Source organism: Schistocerca serialis, chromosome 3, assembly GCF_023864345.2.
Source record: "Schistocerca serialis cubense isolate TAMUIC-IGC-003099 chromosome 3, iqSchSeri2.2, whole genome shotgun sequence".
NCBI classification, from domain to species: Eukaryota; Metazoa; Arthropoda; class Insecta; order Orthoptera; family Acrididae; genus Schistocerca; species Schistocerca serialis.
In genome coordinates this window covers 563346890-563367550 of record NC_064640.1, presented here as the reverse complement: position 1 = coordinate 563367550, position 20661 = coordinate 563346890, and the positions used below count along the sequence as shown (strand labels likewise).

General features: G+C 39.0%; 1 protein-coding gene across 4 annotated transcripts in view; it reads right to left on the bottom strand.

Annotated features, from left to right (window-relative positions):
* LOC126470457 (uncharacterized) overlaps window positions 1–20661 on the bottom strand; it is a 227781-nt gene that overhangs the window by 10056 nt on the left and 197064 nt on the right. For all 4 annotated transcript variants that reach the window (XM_050098306.1, XM_050098308.1, XM_050098307.1 and 1 more), the window contains exons 6-7: window positions 14939–15187; window positions 453–616 (exon numbers count right to left, since the gene is read on the bottom strand). In XM_050098306.1, coding sequence (XP_049954263.1) covers window positions 453–616; window positions 14939–15187 — 413 coding nt within the window. The remainder of the gene's footprint in view (window positions 1–452; window positions 617–14938; window positions 15188–20661) is intronic.

The following is a 20661-nucleotide window of genomic DNA, read 5'->3' as shown; positions in this document are numbered from 1 at the left end:
CCGCCGACCACTGGTGACAACATCGATGTACTGTGGAGACCTCACACCCCACGTGTTGAGCAATTCGGCGGTACGTCCACCCGGCCTCCCGCATGCCCACTATACGCCCTCGCTCAAAGTCCGTCAACTGCACATACGGTTCACGTCCACGCTGTCGCGGCATGCTACCAGTGTTAAAGACAGCGATGGAGCTCCGTATGCCACGGCAAACTGGCTGACACTGACGGCGGCGGTGCACAAATGCTGCGCAGCTAGCGCCATTCGACAGCCAACACCGCGGTTCCTGGTGTGTCCGCTGTGCCGTGCGTGTGATCATTGCTTGTACAGCCCTCTCGCAGTGTCCGGAGCAAGTATGGTGGGTCTGACACACCGGTGTCAATGTGTTCTTTTTTCCATTTCCAGGAGTGTACATATTCACACTTACAATGCCACAGAGTGTTAAAAATACTAACATTGTATCTGGTGAAGCTGCTTTATCTTCTGCTGGCAAATCAATTGTTGGATCCAAATTCTGGTCCTTTGCAACAGTTGTCAAATTCGCTAAGAGAGTTGTTACTCGAAGCAGTATTTCTTCATTTGTAGATGGGTCGAGTAAATATATAAGCCTTCGAGGAGCCTGAAACAGAAAATGATTTATAATTATTTTTCATTTTGTATGAATACCACTCTCCCCCACACCATCCCTCCCTTCTCCCCGTTGGTCCACTCTTTCACGAGTTTTGAGCTTGAGCTTGTAATCAAATAAGGTCATGTGATAACTCTACTTTTTTTTTTTTTTTTTTTTACAACTTGGATGTTTCCAAACACTGCTACTTAGTGCACCAACATGTAACACCTACATTTTCACAGCTTAGCATGAGTCAGTTTGCTACTTGCATAAAGTGAGTTTTCATGGGTATAAATGGTGTATTACAACTGTGTGTTATACAAGGTACTGAACTCTGATCTCTGTCATTCATATGCTGGGATATTACAAAAACTTCAACACTTCTTTTTTATACACAAGTGCATTACCTTGCTCATATTGGTGTGGTTCCTGTTGATTCTCTCAGTAGGTGGGACTATACCAGGCACGGCCTACATCTCAACAGGAAAGGGAAGGGTAAACTGGCTGGGGTAATAGCAGGAAATTTAACGGGAGGGGGGGGGGGGGGGGGGCACTGCCATGAATGGTAAAATACCAGTGGTTACAGGTTTTGGAGCAGTACCTTTTTTAGGATAGGTAAGACAGAAAGATGTCAAGTTCTACGAGAGGTCAGGATTGAAACAAATCTTCAGTTTAGGAAAGAAATTAAACAGCACAATTCTAGCACATTGGATCACCAATCACAGCTGTCAATTATAAATTTTCACCAATCACCAGAAATTTTATCTTCACCAAGTTGTAGCTCAGTCCTAGGTAATTGCATTGATGAATTAAAGTCACCCAACCCAGTTGACATAATCTGCCTCTCTGAATACCATGTGACCACTGGTATAGCAACTAGGCCTAAGCACAATGAGAAACTCAGACAGGAGAGTACTGCAAATGTTAGAATAAGGAAAGGTTCTCATAAAAGTATAATTAAAAATAATGTAAGTATATTTCATCAAAATATTGGGAGTTTAAAGAATAAAACAGATGAGCTACTGGTTTGTTTAGAAGATGTAAAAGCTGAGGATGAAATAGATATACTATGCCTGTGTGAGCATCACATTGTTACTGATATGGATAAGGTAAATGTAAGTGGATATAAGCTCTCTGCACATGTAATTAGAGAAAATATGGAGAAAGGAGGAGTTTCCATACATGTCAAAAGTTATCATTGTGCAAAAAGTATAGAAACAAAAAAAATTTGTGTAGAGAAACATATAGAAGCATGTGCCTGTGAGCTTAAATTAAATAAAGGCACATTTATAATTGTAACTGTATATAAGTCCCCATCAGGAAATTTTCATCTATTTCTGAAAAATTTGGACTCCTTGTTGTGCTATCTGTCAGACAGGGGGAAGCAAATTATTATTTGTGGTGACTTCAATGCAGATTCTCTGAAAGAGGGTAATAGGAAAAATGAGCTTGAAGTATTACTCGGTTCTTTCAATTTCACACCCGTTATTGATTTTCCTACTCAGGTGGTAAAGGATAGCAGCTCACTGATAGATAACTTCTTTATAGACCAAGATACGTTTAACCAGATAAATGCTCAGCCTGTTGAGAATGGTCTTTCTGATCACGGTGCACAGCTAGTTACAATATATGATATAGCTCCATTCAGCCATATTAAACAGTCCTCCAAAGTAGTACGTTCAGTCAACGATTTAACAATTGCAAATTTCAGGGAAAGCCTACAGCAGTTAGACTGGGATGAGGTGTACTGTGAACCTGATGCCAATTTAAAATATAATTTATTTCATGACACTTTTGTAAATGCATTTGAAAACTGCTTCCCCAAGAAAATAGTTAAATATACTCGTAAGAAACCATGTAACAAACCATGGCTTACTAAGGGTATAAAAATATCTTGTAACTGGAAAAGGGAAATGTACCTGACAGCAAGAAAGAGTAGTGACCCAGAAACTATCAAACATTATAAAAACTACTGTGCTATATTAAGAAAAGTTATTAAAAAATCCAGAAGTATGTGTATCATGTCTGAAATCAGCAACTCTGATAATAAAATTAAAACAATTTGGAATATTATTAAAAGAGAAACAGGTCAACCAAGAGCACAGGAAAACAGTATTACCATCAAATTGAATAAAAACTCTACGAACAAAAAGTCAGAAGTTGAAAATATTTTTAATAATCATTTTCTAAATGTTGTGGATATAGTATGATCCAGGAGTTCATTAGAAGATGCTAGGCTGTTAATGGAAGAGGCCATACCTATGCAATTTGATACAATTGAAATCTCACCCACTTCTCCCTTGGAAATTAGGAAAATAATAAACTTGCTTAAAAGCAAAAACTCACATGGAATTGATGGCATTTCCAGCAAAATACTAAAAGCTTGTTCTCAACAGATAAGTAAGATTCTCAGCCACCTGTGTAATAGCTCTCTGGAACAGGGCATTTTCCCTGATAGACTGAAATATGCTATTGTTATACCTTTGCATAAAAAAGGGGATATATCTGATGTCAACAATTACCGTCCAATCTCCCTTCTAACAGCTTTATCCAAAATTTTTGAGAAAGTAATGTATTCAAGAGTAGCTTCACATATCTGTAAAAATGAAGTACTAACATAATGTCAGTTTGGTTTCCAGAAAGGTTTTTCAACAGAAAATGCCATATATGCTTTGACCAATCAAATTTTGAATGATCTGAATAACCGAACACCACCCATTGGGATTTTTTGTGATCTCTCAAAGGCTTTTGATTGCGTAAATCATGAAATTCTGCTAGACAAGCTCAAGTACTGTGGCATGAGTGGGACAGTGCACAAATGGTTTAATTCGTACCTAACTGGAAGAGTGCACAAAGTTGAAATAAGCAGTTCTCATAATATGCAAAGATCAGCACATTCCTAAAACTGGGGAACTATCAAGAATGGGGTTCCACAAGGGTCGGTCTTGGGTCCTTTGTTGTTCTTAATATATATTAATGACTTGCCATTCTATATTCATGAAGAGGCAAAGTTAGTTCTCTTTGCTGATGATACAAGTATAGTAATCACACCTGACAAACAAGAATTAACTGATGAAATTGTCAATAACGTCTTTCAGAAAATTACTAAGTGGTTCCTTGTAAACGGACTCTCACTGAATTTTGATAAGACACAGTACATACAGTTCCGTACAGTAAATGGTATGACGCCATTAATAAATAAAGACCTTAATCAGAAGCATATAGCTAAGGTAGAATATTCAAAATTTTTAGGTGTGTCCATTGATGAGAGATTAAATTGGAAGAAAAACATGGATGATCTGCTGAAACGTTTGAGTTCAGCAACTTATGCAATAAGGGTCATTGCAAATTCTGGTGATAAACATCTTAGTAAATTAGCTTACTACACCTATTTTCACTCATTGCTTGCATATGACATCATATTTTGGGGTAATTCATCACTGAGGAATAAAGTATTTATTGCACAAAAGCGTGTAATCAGAATAATAGCTGGAGTCCACCCAAGATCATCCTGCATACATTTATTTAAGGATCTAGGGATATTCACAGTAGCTTCTCAGTATATATACTCTCTTATGAAATTTGTTATTAACAACCAAACCCAATTCAAAAGTAATAGCAGTGTGCTTAACTACAATACTAGGAGAAAGGATGATCTTCACTATTCAAGATTAAATCTAATGTTGGCACAGAAAGGGGTGAATTATACTGCCACTAAAGTCTTTGGTCACTTACCAAATAGTATCAAAAGTCTGACAGATAACCAACAAGTAATTTCTGAATGACAACTCCTTCTACTCCATAAAGGAATTTTTAGATATAAATTAAGAAAAAAAAGAAAAAAAACCAAACAAAAAAATTATTAAAAAAATTTAAAAAATTTGTTATATTAACTTAATTATGTTGTTAAATTAACTTAATTATGTCATGTATTTGAAAATTTGACTCATTCCACATCATTACGAAATATCGTATTCATGATCCATGGAACTAGTATTAATCTAATCTAATCTAATCTTGCCTGTTAGTTAATTAGTTTCATGTTCCATGGATCATTTTGCATGATAGATCGTAATGATGAGGAATGTGTCATTTCAAATTCACATTGCAAATTAACTTGTGCATATGGTAACACTCAGAACATTTCTAAGTTGTTTCTTCTTCTTTTCCAAAAAGAGGAAAGTTATACATATGTTGTGAGCTAGTAAGTCCTGCCCACTACCTTTTAGAAACTATGGTAATAGAAACTTTTCTATGGAATAACAGGAGTTGTCAACGAGAAACTTTCTCAGTTTGTTTTCAAATTTTACTTTGCTTGCTTTGCTGTCTGTCAGGCATTTTACATTACTAGGTAAATGATCAAAAATTTTTGTTGCGGCATTGTGCATCCCTTTTTGTGCTAAAGACAATCTTAATGTGAAGTAATGAATGTAATTTTCCTTCTGGTATTGTAATTGTGTACATAATTGTTTCTTCTGAATTGTTGAGGATTATTTACAACAAACTTCATGAGGAAGTAAATATACTGTGAAGTAGTAGACAGAATGCCCAACTTCTTAAAGAAATGTCTACACGACGCTCATGGGTGAGCACCACATATTAGAGTATGTTGGTGTGCAATGAAGATTTTCATTTTTTAAGTTGATTTACCCCAGAACAATATTCCATATGACATTAATTAATGAAAAATGCAAAATATGTCAACTTACTGATTTGTCTCTCTCCAAGAGTTGAAATAATTCTATGTGCAAATGTGCCTGAATTAAGTTGTTTTAGGAGTTCCAAAGAGCGTTTTTTCCAATGTAGATTCTCAACAATATAGACCCCTAAGAATTTTGAAGTTTTCACTCTGTTTATTATTTCATCCCCATGTGCTATGTTTATCAGTGGTGTAGTACCACTAGAAGTGCAGAAATGAATATGTTGTGTCTTTTTAAAAGTGAGGGAGAGACCATTCACAGAAAACCAGTCAATGATACTTTTAAGAACTTTGTTTATCATATCTTATGTCTCTTTATGTATTCTTGGACTGATTACAGTTCTAGTGTAATCTGCAAAAAGAACTAATTCTGCTTGTTGTATAATAGACAGAAGATTGTTTACATACACGAGGAGCAACAGAAAACCTATGACTGAGCCTTGGGGAACCACATACGTAATTTCTCTCCAGTCAGAATTATGTCAGCAGACTATATTTGTTGAATTAGTAAGTACAACTTCATGCATTATTTTGGTTAGATATGGCATTATCCGTTGGTTGGGTACACTTCCAATCCCATAAAACTACAATTTACCTAGGAGAATACTGTGATCCACACAGTAAAATGCGCAACCAGGGCTATTTTATTATTTAATGCTTGTAAAAGCTGGTGAGTGAACATGCAAATGGCATTCTCAGTAGAACAAACATTCTGAAGCCCAAATTATGATTGGGTGAGGATATTATTGTTGCTAAGTGAGATATTATTCTAGAACAGAGTCCCTTCTCAAAACTTTTGGAACATGATGTCAGCAGTGAAACAGGTCTGTATTTATTGACATCTCTCTTACCACCTTTCTTAAGGATTCAGAGTACTTATAAATGGTGGAAAAATTGAAATTTGTTTATGACTTTATTAAATTCTATAGTCTTTCCTGATTACATTGATATATACATTATACAGTTTCAAATGAAAAAAGTATTTACTTTTGTTTCACTGAAGCAGTTTGTTCACATGTTGCTGGATGTTTGTTGCCCAAGTGCTACATGGAAATGGAAACAAGCGTTTGGCATCATTGGCCAGAAGGCCCATTGAGGGGCAGGTCCATCCGCCTTGGAGCAGATCTTATTACATTCGACGGTACATTGGGCGACCTGCGTGTCAGATGGGAATGAAATGATGAAGAAGACAGCACAACACCCAGTCCCCGAGCGGAGAAAATCCCCGACCCAGCCGGGAATCGAACCCGGGACTGTAGGACAGCAATCCATCACACTGGCCACTCAGCTATCGGGGCAGACAGTGCTACATATATTTGTGGAAGTACGTATCCTTTAGTGTGCAATAAATATGAACTATGCCACACATCAAGAAATTCAATAAAAGGAAATTCCGTGGTAACCAGTTCACAAACAAAGAAAGTCACACTGTTGAAAGTAACCTATGTATCAGTTCTTCAGGGAAGAAACTCCCACATGGCTCACCTCCTGCCGATTCAAATCTTATCTTCTTTGATAAAGGATGTGGCGAAATGTAAACAATGTAATGATGTAGTGTCATGAAGGGTATAGCATTAAACTTAGTTGTTGTGTGTAGATCCTACAATAAATCTACCTCGAAAATGACTTCGAACATTTTGCATAATTCATATGATGTGATTTGAAGTTAGTACATGCAATACGAAACGGAGAAAGGCTGCTCAAACGTTTTGTGATTTGATGGACCTTCCTCCTCCTCCCAGCAGGTTCAGCAAGTACACAAAAATACTTTTAGATGCCTTGGTGGTTGTATCTAAAGCATTATGATAGTTACAGTAGAGGAACGGAGTGTGGTGGAGCTTTAAAAATATTTCAGAGGTCGGTGCCTGTTTATAATGTTAGATATACGAGGTACCTAGGCATTGGGGACTCTAAAGCTTTCGATAATATTAATGAGTTCAATGTTTATGGTGATACCTTGGTGACAAAACTGGAGTGTTGTGGACATGTGCAAAAGAGGATGGGTGCTAGATTGAGGAAGCTATGAAGAGAAATGAAAGGGAAGTTGCTATCTGATGGAAAGTCTCTATCTGGCCAAAGCAGATTGACAGAAACTGAAATACATCTTATTCAGAGTTATTATGGACAGCCCATTAGACAAACAGCACCTCTGAATGATGTTACAGCAATGAGAAAAACTGTATGGGCCATCTACTTTCATAAGTTGTCCACAGATGATCATCCTGGACTTTGCCCTAAAGGAGCAGATTCTTGGTGTGGTTACCAAAAAGCAAAATAAAGTGATCAAATATACCATCATAACCATTCTCTTCCAGAGCCTGTTATGAATGAAATAAAACCAATTTTTAGAGACCTGACTGGCCCTGTTTTGCTTAGTAAATGTCTTCATGGGGGCACTCCGAACACAAATGAAAGTTTCGACCATTGTATATGGGAAAGATTACCCAAGAATGTTTTTGTGGTCTGAATACATTAAAAGTTGGTGTAGTAGATGCAGTGATATGTTTCAATGATGGAGAGATAGGAGGGTTGGAAGCCTGGGAAATTTAGGCATAAAATGTTTCTCTAATATGCAGGATCAATTGCCTGCGTGTGACAGACAACGGGTGCATGCAGATGAACGATTCGCTCTAAAAGTTACCAAAGAAGCAAGAAGTGCTAAAAGGAATGCCAAGGGGAAGCTTGAAGATGAAGAAATGCTGCAGGATGAAGTCTATGGTTCAGGAATGTTCTGAGACACATTTTAATTGGACTCATATCTTCATTCGCGATTTCCCACAAGTTGTATTTTTCAGAATTCAGGTACAAATATTTTCTAAAGTTTATAAAACATTGCTCTAATTTTTTTCTGTAACTTGCAATAGTCCACCTTATGTAGTAGACTTAAGCTTTATTGCAGAATCAACTAAATTATAGAAAAATAATGTTTTTATTAGGAAAAAATTATAATGTAAGATGTGATATTTTTTAATCCTTGTAATATACATAATAGGTGGAATTAAATAGGTCTAATACCTCAGCCATCATGTCATACATACATGGTCAAAATTTGGTCTGCTTCAAATGTATAACATTGGATTAAATGGTACCTCAATTTGAGGAAGCATTTTGGAAAAAAAAAAACCATCAATTTCTTTGTAATTTTTTTAAAACTCTAAGCAGGTTAAAAATATTCAAGATATTTCTAATCTGTTTAGAAAGTGTGCTGCATTACCTGGTATCAACAAAAAATCTGTAAAACATATACATTATAAACAGTGCCTGAAAGAAATAGGTGTTGATTTTTAGATAATATTGAGCCGGAAAAGTACCCTGTATCCTTAAAAGAGGGATTTAACAATGACATATTTCAATCTGTCTGGAGAAATACCTTATACTTCAGATTAGACTGGGCTTATTATAATGAGAACAAATTTTTAGTACTCTATTGGAAACAACATCAAAGTCACATGAGTAAATGATTTAGTTGGTGTAATAGGTAACAAAATCCTCAGCAGTCTTTAAGTTGCTCCTGTTTTCCAGTGTGACATAGGTAGATGTAGTGTGGGCACATCCAGTCATCAACCGAGAATTTTCAGTCACACAAACATACTTATCCTACAGGCTTTGATGCAGGCTGGCAACTTTGTTTCATCCAAAGATTTCCTGAAATTTCTATGCTTTTCAATGATGACATTCCACATTTTCCTGACCCAACTTCCATTGGAGATGAGAGTAAGTTTCAATTCACTACTTTTCATGGCCACAATGCATGTTTTTGAGTTGCCATGACACTTATTAGTGATTATTCCAAGTTCTGTTGTTGATAATTCTTCCGGGTTATATGGCCGTGGTCCATCCGGTTGTGAAAGCCTTCATTGTATTTCAAGTTCAACTAGAATTTCCAAATTTATCAACAATTTTGTATGTTACAAGTTCTTTTCATCCCTGTAAATTCCTTCATTATTGTCACCCATTACTATTCAGTGCCACACTATGTCATTATGTGATAATCTCAAGCATATGAGGATCTGTCACAGGGACATGCTACAAACTGTTGTCAATGGAATGTATAATAAATAGACTTTATTTATGCACGACATCAGACACATAATCATACATACATACATACATACATACATACATACATACACAAACACATGGCAAAGACAAAGATTCTCAAGGTCAGTGAGGATGCCACAGGTGACAGTGATCGAGCAACACACATTACAACAATTCACTGGTCTTCTTTGCCTTTACTTACATGACTACAGAGCACATCATTTCTGAAGCAGAAGCTCAGGATAATTTGTAACAAAATGACATGAAATATATATTTCCATTAACAAACAATTCAACTTCCAGAACACTCTCTCAGGTTTCTCTAATCTTACAAAATTTCCCGACTTTACCAATAAATTCTGTTTGCCTAAAAAGTCTCCAATTTCCAGATAAGTCATCATCCTGATGCAACATAAGGTTTCAGAGGCAAAGTTTTTAATTTGTGTTTATTAACGACTTGTGTACTGTGTTTGCATTCAGGCAGTCACTGCTGGTGTGTAATTATTTTCTGAGCTGGAGTGAATGAGCAGGGACACTAGAGGTACAGGGTCTTAATTTCCTTCTGCATCCCTGTGTAAGATGTTAATTCTCTTCACATTTAGATGCTTAATTGTGTGTGTTTCTTACTACAGAAACTGTGCAGTCTCTGTCTTATTATAGGAAGTCAATTGCTTCACGGTAGAAAATCTTCATATTTATCAACACAGACTGTGGATTGCTACACTATTGATCTATCTTCTAAAATTTTAATATTATCAACATAAACTGTTGATTGCTACAATATTTATCTATTTTCTATAACAATCCTCAGCTTACATGTCCAGTGACATATAATAACCATCTATCATCATTAAAGTTGACAGCAATTTGGCAAACAATTTTGGGAATGATATTTGTGGTAACCCCATGTTATAACATTCTCCACACTGGTTGTATGACGGTCATGCAGATAACAAAACATGTGGCACTGGCTCATCTTGGTCCGAAATTGGACTAGCAACCTATCTATTACAGTCCCAGAGTGGAGGGCTCTCTTTCTCATCCGTTGTGGTTCATTTGTGTGCTGACGTGACTCTACTCTTGAGATGCTTGCTATTCGTTTGGATTCAGTCAAGCTATGGAACACAGATTTTGTATGGAACTTATAAACTGGGAGCTCCTTCATAGGAGGACCACAATAGCCGGAATATGACCAATGGTCAGCTATATCCCATGTAGGGAAACGATGTGCCCCTGATATAACTTACCAAAACAGCACTTGAGATCCACATCCCGCACTGTCTGAAACTGAAGGTTGCAGAGACGAGTTCTTCCAGGCGGGGGACAGGGTACATGTCACCTACAGACTGTGAATAGACTGTTACACTGAAATCATCACAAAGATACGGCTTGCCCACTGATTTCTTAATCATTAACAGTATAGAACATTGACTGGACAATATTGGTCCCATGACACCTGTCTAGTTCTTATTTTACTTGATCATTAAGTGCCAGGCCTGGTCTGTGGGTTCAAGGGTGATTAGCACTGTGTAGTCTGTGGCCTTGTGTAGCCAAGGTGAAAAAAAAGACAAAATATTCCTTTCACAGGTCATCCAGTTCTTGATAGGACATGAGGTCAGACACGAACCTTATTGAATCAGTGACCACGAATCCTAACACCAAAAAAGCACCCAAGCAAAACAAATTTCCCATAAAGAAACTTTCCACCACAAGGGCTATCAATGAGCACACCACTGCCTTGTGTGTCATCTGTGGCATAAACTGTCCAAGAATAGGAATTTGTTGGCAGTTACAACTGACAAGACAGTGTGAAGCAGCAGAGAGCAAAAGGGAACCAAAGTGCAGGTAAGTGTTAGACTTCAGAAACGATGTTCTCGCGCTCTTATCAACTTGAAATTGAAGGAGCATGCTGTTGGTAACATCCATTGATGAACAGTTTGTTACAAACATTTTCAGGATTGTCACATGCATTGCTAACAACATTAATGTTCATAGCTTGAGAGTTTGAAGCCACAGCTGGCATCGACCTAGAATCCTGCTGTGTGTCCTTTCCTGCAACAGTGATGGCAAGAAGCCTAGCAGGAATGTCATTGTGGACAATGATGTTGAACAAAACAAGGGGGGCAGGGAGGCACAGGCTTGCAGAAATTTGTCTGCTATCCTCACGTTTTTGTGGAGCGCAGCAGACGGGCATGCTGTACCACCCTGACTTTCACCTTCAAAGGCATGCATGAACACTTGTGCCTACTGCACCCCTCACATCACCCCAGGAATCTACTTGATGGCCTGAATCTCTGGAAACTTCAAATGCATGTGCTACCTTAAATCTTCAAACTGCAGTGCCCATTGGTGGATCTCCTTATTGGAGGGGCTGACATAATGATAGTTTCTTGGACTACTGTGTCTGCTTACGATTCTTTAGACTAAGATGTAATGAAACAACACTTTCAACTTAAACCTCGCAACTCTGCATGTCTGATAAGATTGATAGGGTTGCTTTCTGCACTGACAGAACTCTCACAGAAATCATGTGGGTATGCTTGAAATAATAGGAAGTCAGCAATTGATACATTTCATAAAATGAAAGAGACACATGATCCTGAATGGGGGGAGGAGGGCGGGTAACACTAACTTCCATAACAAGTAATACATTTGGGGAGAGATCCAAAACAGAAAGAGAGCTTTAAGAGAGTCAGCATCTGTTACTCTGAAAGCCGTGAAGTGCTGCTGTAGGTGCTTCTCATATGATTCACAGTCTTTGACAGCTTTGTCATGGGCAGGGAAAGGCCAGCAAATTTTGAGGCCATATTAACAGGCCTGTCGATGCTCTGTCCGACACGGCCATGTTTTTCTGCTGCTCCATTTCCAACCACCTCTGGCTCTCCAGCTACTACTGCAGTAAACTCTGAAGAACAACCTCCAAGGAAGTGTGTGTTGTGGCTATTGAAGTACTCCTACTAATGTGGAAAAGCCCAGGAAATTGGAATATGGTTGGCATCCTGTCCCATGCCTGGCTACATAACAGCCGGGTCATCAGCTTGTTGTTGCTATGGATGCATGTCAGTATGACGTGGAGGCTGTTCTGCCTCAACGGAGGCCATGCTGTCTCCACATAATACAGATGGTACTGAGCAACACTGCTTTAGCCTCAAAGGCAATTAATGCAGCACAGAAGAATTACTCTCAAACAGAGGAGGAGATCCTCACAATTATTTATGCTGACAAGAAGATTTCCGTGTTTCTATATGGTGACAAGTTTCACATAGCGACTGATCACAAACCATTAATTTTTGTCTTTAGTCTCAATCCACAGTTGCTGTATAAGAGGGCCCACTGATTTCAAGGTTGGGCCTCTTTCCTCAGTAGGTATCACTATAAGATTCACTACCACACCATGGTTTAGCACTTTAATGTTGATGCTCTCTTACGCCTGAAGATGGGACCTCACACAATCCACAGTTTTATCTCACAGACTTACCAAGATTTTTGTGCACAACATGGTATCCATCACGTCATTTGTAAGTACATGTTTTATTGATTGCACAAGCACTGTTTGTGTGAATATGTATGTGTTCCTCAATGTAATTTTCATGGCCGGGTGAATGGTGACATGAACATTGGGGAGTTACAGTGATGTAAACAATTTTTTCTCTTCAGCAATTAAAAATCCACTTTTTTAATTGAAATTACTGGATAATTGTTTCTTTTACAAACAATGGACACTTCTTGATATACACTAGGTGATTTCCTGAGCAGTTAACAGAATCCTGAGAGAATGAGCATAACGAATAATGTTCATATGTGGCCATACAACAGTTCCCACCAGTAGGCTGTCCCTTGTGGACCAACTCGATATTCTCATACACTCGTACTTAAAGCACGTCATTGGGTTTAGCATGTGTCATCGTACCATAAGTCAGATGTAACAGTGTTTTTCCTTGCAGGAAATAAATAAATAAATAAATAAATAAAAAACTGCCTGAGTTGAAGGTAAATGTAAAAGCACCTGTTTTATTTAATACACCAATGACTCATTTAATTATGTTTTCTATTTGAGAGACTCCCTAATGGTGTGGTTTCTTCTTTAGACCTACAGCAGTGAAGTCTATAAATTCTCTGCAAATCATGGAGCCTCTTCTTACATAGGAATTCTGTACAGCTGTAATTGAATATTCTTTCAGACTGTTTGTTATTAGACAGCTTAACTGATGATAATAGTTCCAATCAAAAAACCACATATTTTAGAACACCTGTCATTCCTTTCAGTATGCAAAAATAGGACATCATCCAAAGTGTTTCCTATTCTCTATTACAATTCATTCCATCCACATATGTCGCACAGGAAAACTGACTGCTTAAATGCCTTTGTGGGATAGTTGATGTATATTGTCAAGGGTTTGCCAGTTCAGATTTTTCAGCATTTCTGGGATACTCTCCCATGAGTCAAACAAACACGTGACCATTTCTTCTGCCCTCCTTGGTATGTGTTTGATATCTCCCATTAGACCAACTTGGTTGGTGTCCCACAAACACTTGCAATATTCTCTCCTTTGTAGACAGCATAAACTACAATTCAGTTCACATGATCATCCCATTTTTATCCTCACAAGTTGTTACAAACAGGTATTTGTGAGTTGACTAATTCTAGATATGACTCACTGATATTGTAATAACACAATAATAGGTTTTTGCATTTTGTGAAGTGCACAATAACAACTTCCTGGATATTTTAAAGAAGTTGCTTGTCTTTGCATCACTTTGAAACCTGACTAGATATTTGTTCAGCTTTTTCAGAGTGTGCTTCATTACAGATAAGACAATCATCTTCAAAAATCTGAGATGATTATTTGTATTTTCTGCCATTTTCTGCAATAACAGACTGTGTAGTATGTTTGGTGAGCATAACATACTGAACATTGAGTGAAATGTAAACTCTTTATACACTGATCATTTTAGGATTTAGTAGTACAAGTTCAATGTATCTACTAACTGTCAGTGAAAATTTTGCATGTGAAATTACAGCTGAACTTGAAACATTATTGTTGAATATTCAGGATGATGAAATATGCAGAGATGCAAGCTCAGTACAAATTTTATAATTATGAGGCTTTACTATTTAAATAAGCCATTAAAATTCAGAAACATGCTAATAATTGAAACAGAAAGGAAAGTGGTCCACCAAAAGTTAATAATTCTTCTTCACATCAATAAACATCATCTTTTGCACCAAATGCATGAATGAAATCTGCAGCAACCAATCAGCATGCAAACAGACACCAATGGCTATGAAACCTCACCAGTTCAAGCTGCAGAGAAAGGAGTGACATGTTTAGGTACTTTGAGGACACTCATTAGCCAAAACTGCAGGCACAGTCTACATCCATATGTAACACAAAGTTATTAATTTTGACAACATTTCATTAAAAAAATGTTGAAAGAATGATAAACTTTACACAAAACATCTGAGGATTGCCAAAATATGAATATATTGTTATGTTACAGTCTACTGATAAATAACACTCACAATGCATAGAAGCACCTTGGGCTGAATTAAATCATGGGTGCAATGCTGGCACATGCACATGGCTTACCTGAGCTGCAAGTAGACTAGGCACCATATCCTCATTGCAGGAAAGATTCACCAGAAGTTTAAGAGCCTGCAGCTTCATCTGAGGGGGGGCTGAATCCACAAGATTGTAGAGAGTGTGTAACAAAGAATAATACTCATCATGCCAATCTGGAAGAGCTGCTATATTGGTCAGCGTCACTAGTGAACTCATAACAAGTTTGTCACTCTGCCTTTCTCTGAGTACATAACTCAGTAGAATAGGAATCACACCCTGAAAAATAAATAAATAAAAATAAAAAAAAGATGATAAAACAAAAAAGTTTCACTACTAAGGATGAAACATTACAATCTAAACTTAAAGCATCTGTAATAAATAAAATAAAGTGTTAAACAATGGAAACTCCATAGCTTTCAGCCAAAGACTTCTTCAATAAAGGAAACACACACACACACACACACACACACACACACACACACACACACAGAGAGAAGCAATCACACTTCATGAACACACGACTGCCATCTCTGGCAACTTAGACCAGAATGCATTCCAGTCCCAGCTGCTGGAGATGCCAGTCATGTGTGTGTGATGTTCACTTGCTTGTGTGAATGAATGTGTGTGTGTGTGTGTGTGTGTGTGTGTGTGTGTGTGTGTGTGTGTGTGTGTGTGTGTGTGTGTTTTTCCTTTACTGAAGAAGATTTCGGCCGAAAGCTATGAGTAAGTGTCTTGTTGTGCCTGTCTGCAACTCAACATGTTATCTTTCCAGTGAGTAGCAATCAATGTTTTCCTTAAAACGAATTGTTAGATATAAAAATATATTAAGGTAAGAAAGGTGGAAGGGGAAGGGAAGAGAAAAATTAAAGGAAAGGAAATGAAAGGCAGGACATATTGGTCATGGAGGAGAATAGCTGATACGAAGTTGACAAGATAATAGTGCATGAGAGGAGCCAAGAGTGGCCAGTAAGAGATATGGTAGGATCAATCAGCAGCAGGTTGAAAATAAAACTGTTAGTGTATTGTTCACAAAATTTGATCAGAGATTTAATAACAACAGCTTTTTCTTTTGTATCTAAAGAGTGAGTTGAACCTATTCACTTCTCACGTTTATGAAAATTATATCTCCAAAAAGACGATGTTATGTGACAACTTAGAAAAACTGTAAATAATACAAGTAAAAGAGAATAATAAATACTTGACATCAGTATGCAATGCTAAACAGAAATATGTCAAAACTATTGTGCAATATGCTATATACCAATGTACCAGCTTGTGGTGCAAATATGCTAATGAATATGTTTGTCATTTGACATTAGTAAAAGATGAATGTTAATAATATTTCCAGCTGAAAAGGTGTGTGCATTTATAAGGAGTAACAGATCAGATTTAGGCACATCAATTACACACCAAAAATTGCTCCTTTGTTAGGGGGAAAATCAGAGCAGGAAATAGGGGGAAAATTAAGAATACTGGTGGTGTAGCTTAGCAATATACAATTTCCACACATAATCAGACAGAAGCTAGCTTCATACATGTGGTGAGTCACGACCTCACTGTGACAGATGTTTCTCACATGAGCCAACCAACAGCTTCAGCCAAGAGCTGTTTCTACCATCCAAGTGACAAAATATAGCATCCATTATTATAAATTAAATTCCACCTTTGGAATGCAACAAATGCGACAGAACTTGGTACACCATTTTTTTTTCTTCCTCTAGGGTGCAAAAACAATTGAGGTCATAAGCACCCATGTCATAACATTAGAATGTTAATAAGAAAAAAAAAAATTAAAAGCAACTATATGCTAAGGCCAACTGACAGAATGAAAGAGTGCTAAAAACGAGGACTCCCCCTTGGAGAAAGGTCCACAAAATACACTGTAGAGACAGCAGAGGCCCCTAACCAAAGATTAAATGAAACGATAATGAAATCACGACCCTAAGCTGTTGACAGATGTTGATATACATCAACAGGGACAGTTGAAAATGTGTGCCCTGACCAGGACTTGGACCTGGGATCTCCTGCTTACATGGCAGACACTCTATCCATCTGAGTCACCGAGGGCACAGAGGACAGTGCAACTGCAGGGACTTATCCCTTGCATGCTCCCCGTGAGACCCACATTCTCATCTTAATGTTCACACACTACATTCGTAGTGCCCCTGCCCTGCCCAAGATTAAATGTCCTTCGCCATATTGGTACAGTGGATAAAACGTAAAATATGATTGACAGCCTGTGCATTGTTCGCTAAAACAGCCAATAACTCAGATGGCAAACATACACTGAAATGTAAGCAGTTAAAAAAAGGGCATTGGGTCAGGAAATGGTGAACTGTCAAAGATTGATGACAATGAGTACAAAGTAGTGGGGGATCACCATTTAACAAATGGTGATGGCTAAGAAGGCAGTGCCCAATATGCAGCCTACCTAAAATAATGATTTCATGATGAAAGGGCCAAAAGGAGATTGGCCAAGCCATCAGGAGAGGTTTAGTTCCCCAGGGCTTGTTCCTGCGAAGAGAAGACCAGTGGTGATGCCAAACTGACACCATCTGTCAACATACAGTAACATGGAGATAGCCCGAAGGAATGGAAGAGCTAGCAGGCTGATGTGGTAGGACAGCGGCTTTGGCAGCTGTGTAACCAGCCATATTTCCCTTCAGTCCGATGCGACCAGGAGCTCACATCAACATCATGGTGTCTCTCTCAACAGTGAACAAGTGGCAACTTTCTTGGCATCATTGCTCTATGGGATGATTCTGAAGGCCACTGAGAGAATCGGAGCATATGACAGATTAAAAAGCCTGTGTCACTGGATGTACTGGGTGGCCTGATAGATGGCAAAGAGCTCAACTGTAAAAATCGGGCAGTGTTCTAGAAGCTGATACCAAAAATAGTCACTGCCAATGATGAAGACACAACCAACACAATGGTCAGTTTTGAAGCCATCAGCATACACTAAGTTGCTATTGCTAAGCTGCATGAGAAACTTACGGTGACAGATCAAATACAGAGTAGTGTCCCTGGGAAGCAAATGAAGTCCAAGATACATACCAATGAACAAACAAAACATCCATTGTCTAGTTTTGAACAGACAAGGGATTGGTATAAATGAAGGAAGGTGGTCCAATCCGCTCCCTTGGAAGTACTGTTTAGACACTGAGGGACCGGGTACAGTGTGCAGTCAGTTAAGACATGGGAGGACCAAGAAAGTTTCAAGGACCAAGAAAGTTCAAGCATGAGCCCCAGGAATCTCGTAATTTCAGCAAATGGAAGAGCAATGGGCTCGACATGTATAGACACTGGAAGAAACCCATTGCACCACCAGAAATTCATACAAATGGTTTTGTCATTGGAAAAGCAAAAGCCATTGTCAATGCTCAGGTAAAGACAATTGAGATATTGCTCAAGACACCACTCAAGGAGACAAGTCTGTGGAGATGCCTGGTACAGGCCACAATACGGTTAATGGCTATATTAAAGAAGATAAGCAGGAGTCCTAGGCTATCTCCAAATAAAAAAACACGACCACAGTCTGGAATTTCTGCAGAAAACCATCAACATAGGTTGACAAAGCGATGAGATTGTCAACTGCAGAATGGTGTGCACAAAATCCACATTGTGCAGTGGTTAGTAGATTGTGAGACTCGAGCCACCATACCAGTCTGTGATGAATCATACGTTCCATCGCCTTGTAAACAGAGCTGGTGAGGGAAATGGGGTAGTAGCTAGAAGGAGGGCGTTTGTCCTTACCAGGCTTGAGTATGTGTATGACAGTGGCTTCATGCTGGCATCTGGGAAATGCACCATCTGCCCCAATGCAACTGTATGTATGAAGGAGAAAGTGCTTACCCACAAGAGAGAGGTGCTGCAACATCTGAATGTGAACATCGTCTGGTCCTGGGGTGGAAGATTGGGATGAGGTGAGAGCATAGCCAAGCTCCCTCACAGTATTACAGTAAAAGCACCATCGTAGCATTCATGATTCTGAAAGGGGAAGGATATCACCTCAACCTCCTCCATTCGTTTTGCAGGGAGGAAGGTGGGGCGATAATGGGTAGAGCTCAAAAACTCCACAAAACAGCAGCCCACGGGTCCACAATGACATTATCTGGTACAGTCCGGCCAGAAATCAGAGAATAAACCTTGGTCCCAGAGAGCTGATGGAGGTTGACCCACATGTCGGAAGAGGGAGTGGAACTGTTAACAGAACAAGTAAAGGACATTCAGCTAGCTTTTTTGCTAAGAATGAGACGATACTGTGTATGCAACTGTTTACAGCAAATACAGTTTGCCATCATGAGGTGATGGTTAGAAGTGGGAGTGCAAGTCTCTACTGCGAATCATATCACCGCATGCCTCAGTCCACCAGAAGGCCAGAAAACAGTGCAGTAAAGAAGGATTGCGAAGTATGGAACATTCTGCTGTTGTATGGAAATGTTTATAACATACTCTACCTGGTTGTCACAACTGAGGATTTGTTGTTTGCTGAAGGTCATCACGGAGGAGTAAAGCCTTCAGTTGGCCTTGACCTGGCAATTGGGTTTACATGTAGATGGGGTACGAGTCAGTAAACAGATAGTGCACAGGAAATGGTCACTCGAGTATGTGTCAGAGACAACAGACAAGTGCAGAATGAGAGGTCCAGCCGGCCGAAGTGGCCGTGCGGTTAAAGGCGCTGCAGTCTGGAACCGCAAGACCGCTACGGTCGCAGGTTCGAATCCTTCCTCGGGCATGGATGTTTGTGATGTCCTTAGGTTAGTTAGGTTTAACTAGTTCTAAGTTCTAGGGGACTAATGACCTCAGCAGTTGAGTCCCATAGTGCTCAGAGCCATTTGAACCGTTTTGAATGAGAGGTCTAGATAGAAATAGGTGTGCGTGGAGTCTGAAAGGAATGTGGGTGCTTCAGTGTTGAGACAGATGAGGTGGAGTTGTTCGAGAAGGTCAGCCAAGAGGGAGCCTCTCTGACATATTCTCGAAGAGCCCCAGAGGTAGTGGTGGGCATTTAAGTCACCAATCAGCAAAAACGGGTGAGAGAGCTGACCAATAGGCTCGAGTAAATCTGTTCTGGTGACAGTAAATGATGAAGGGTTACAAATAGAAAAGGTGAAATGAGGAAGGGAAATGCGAACTTACAGTTTGCAGCTGGGTGTTCAACGAGAATATTTGGTTATGGTTATCAACCAGAATGAGCAGCATGCCTTCCCCAAGACATGGAATGCTGTCCTCAGGGAGAAGGCCAAACTGTACCAGAAGGAAATATGAGAGGTCAAAGTGGTTGTGAGGATGCAATTACATTTCTTGGAGGCCGAAAACAACTGGATGCTGCGATTCCAAGAGCAGCTATAATTCCTCCTTGTTGGATCTAATGCCATGAACATTCCATTGGAAAAGGGTCACGATGGGGAATGAGTAGGATGGAACAAACTAAGGGCAGTCACCTCGGCAGCTGCTGGGTGCCAGCCTTCAACGACTCACTACTACAGGTTGCTGGGGCTAGAGAATCCTGTACCATGAAATCTACATAGGTGTCAGCATTCTCCCTTGGTCAGTATGTGGACTCTAGGGCAGAAAACCATAGGCAGTGCACACCAGCTAAATGGAGGCCAGCTGGGTGAGGGTATAACATGGCGACACTGTTTAAGAGGACCTCCGAGACGGAGAAGGAGAAGACTATTTGCCTTTATTCGATTATTAGAGCCTTTACGATTGGCAGACGAAGACCCAAATGTTTGTTGGCTGGAGGG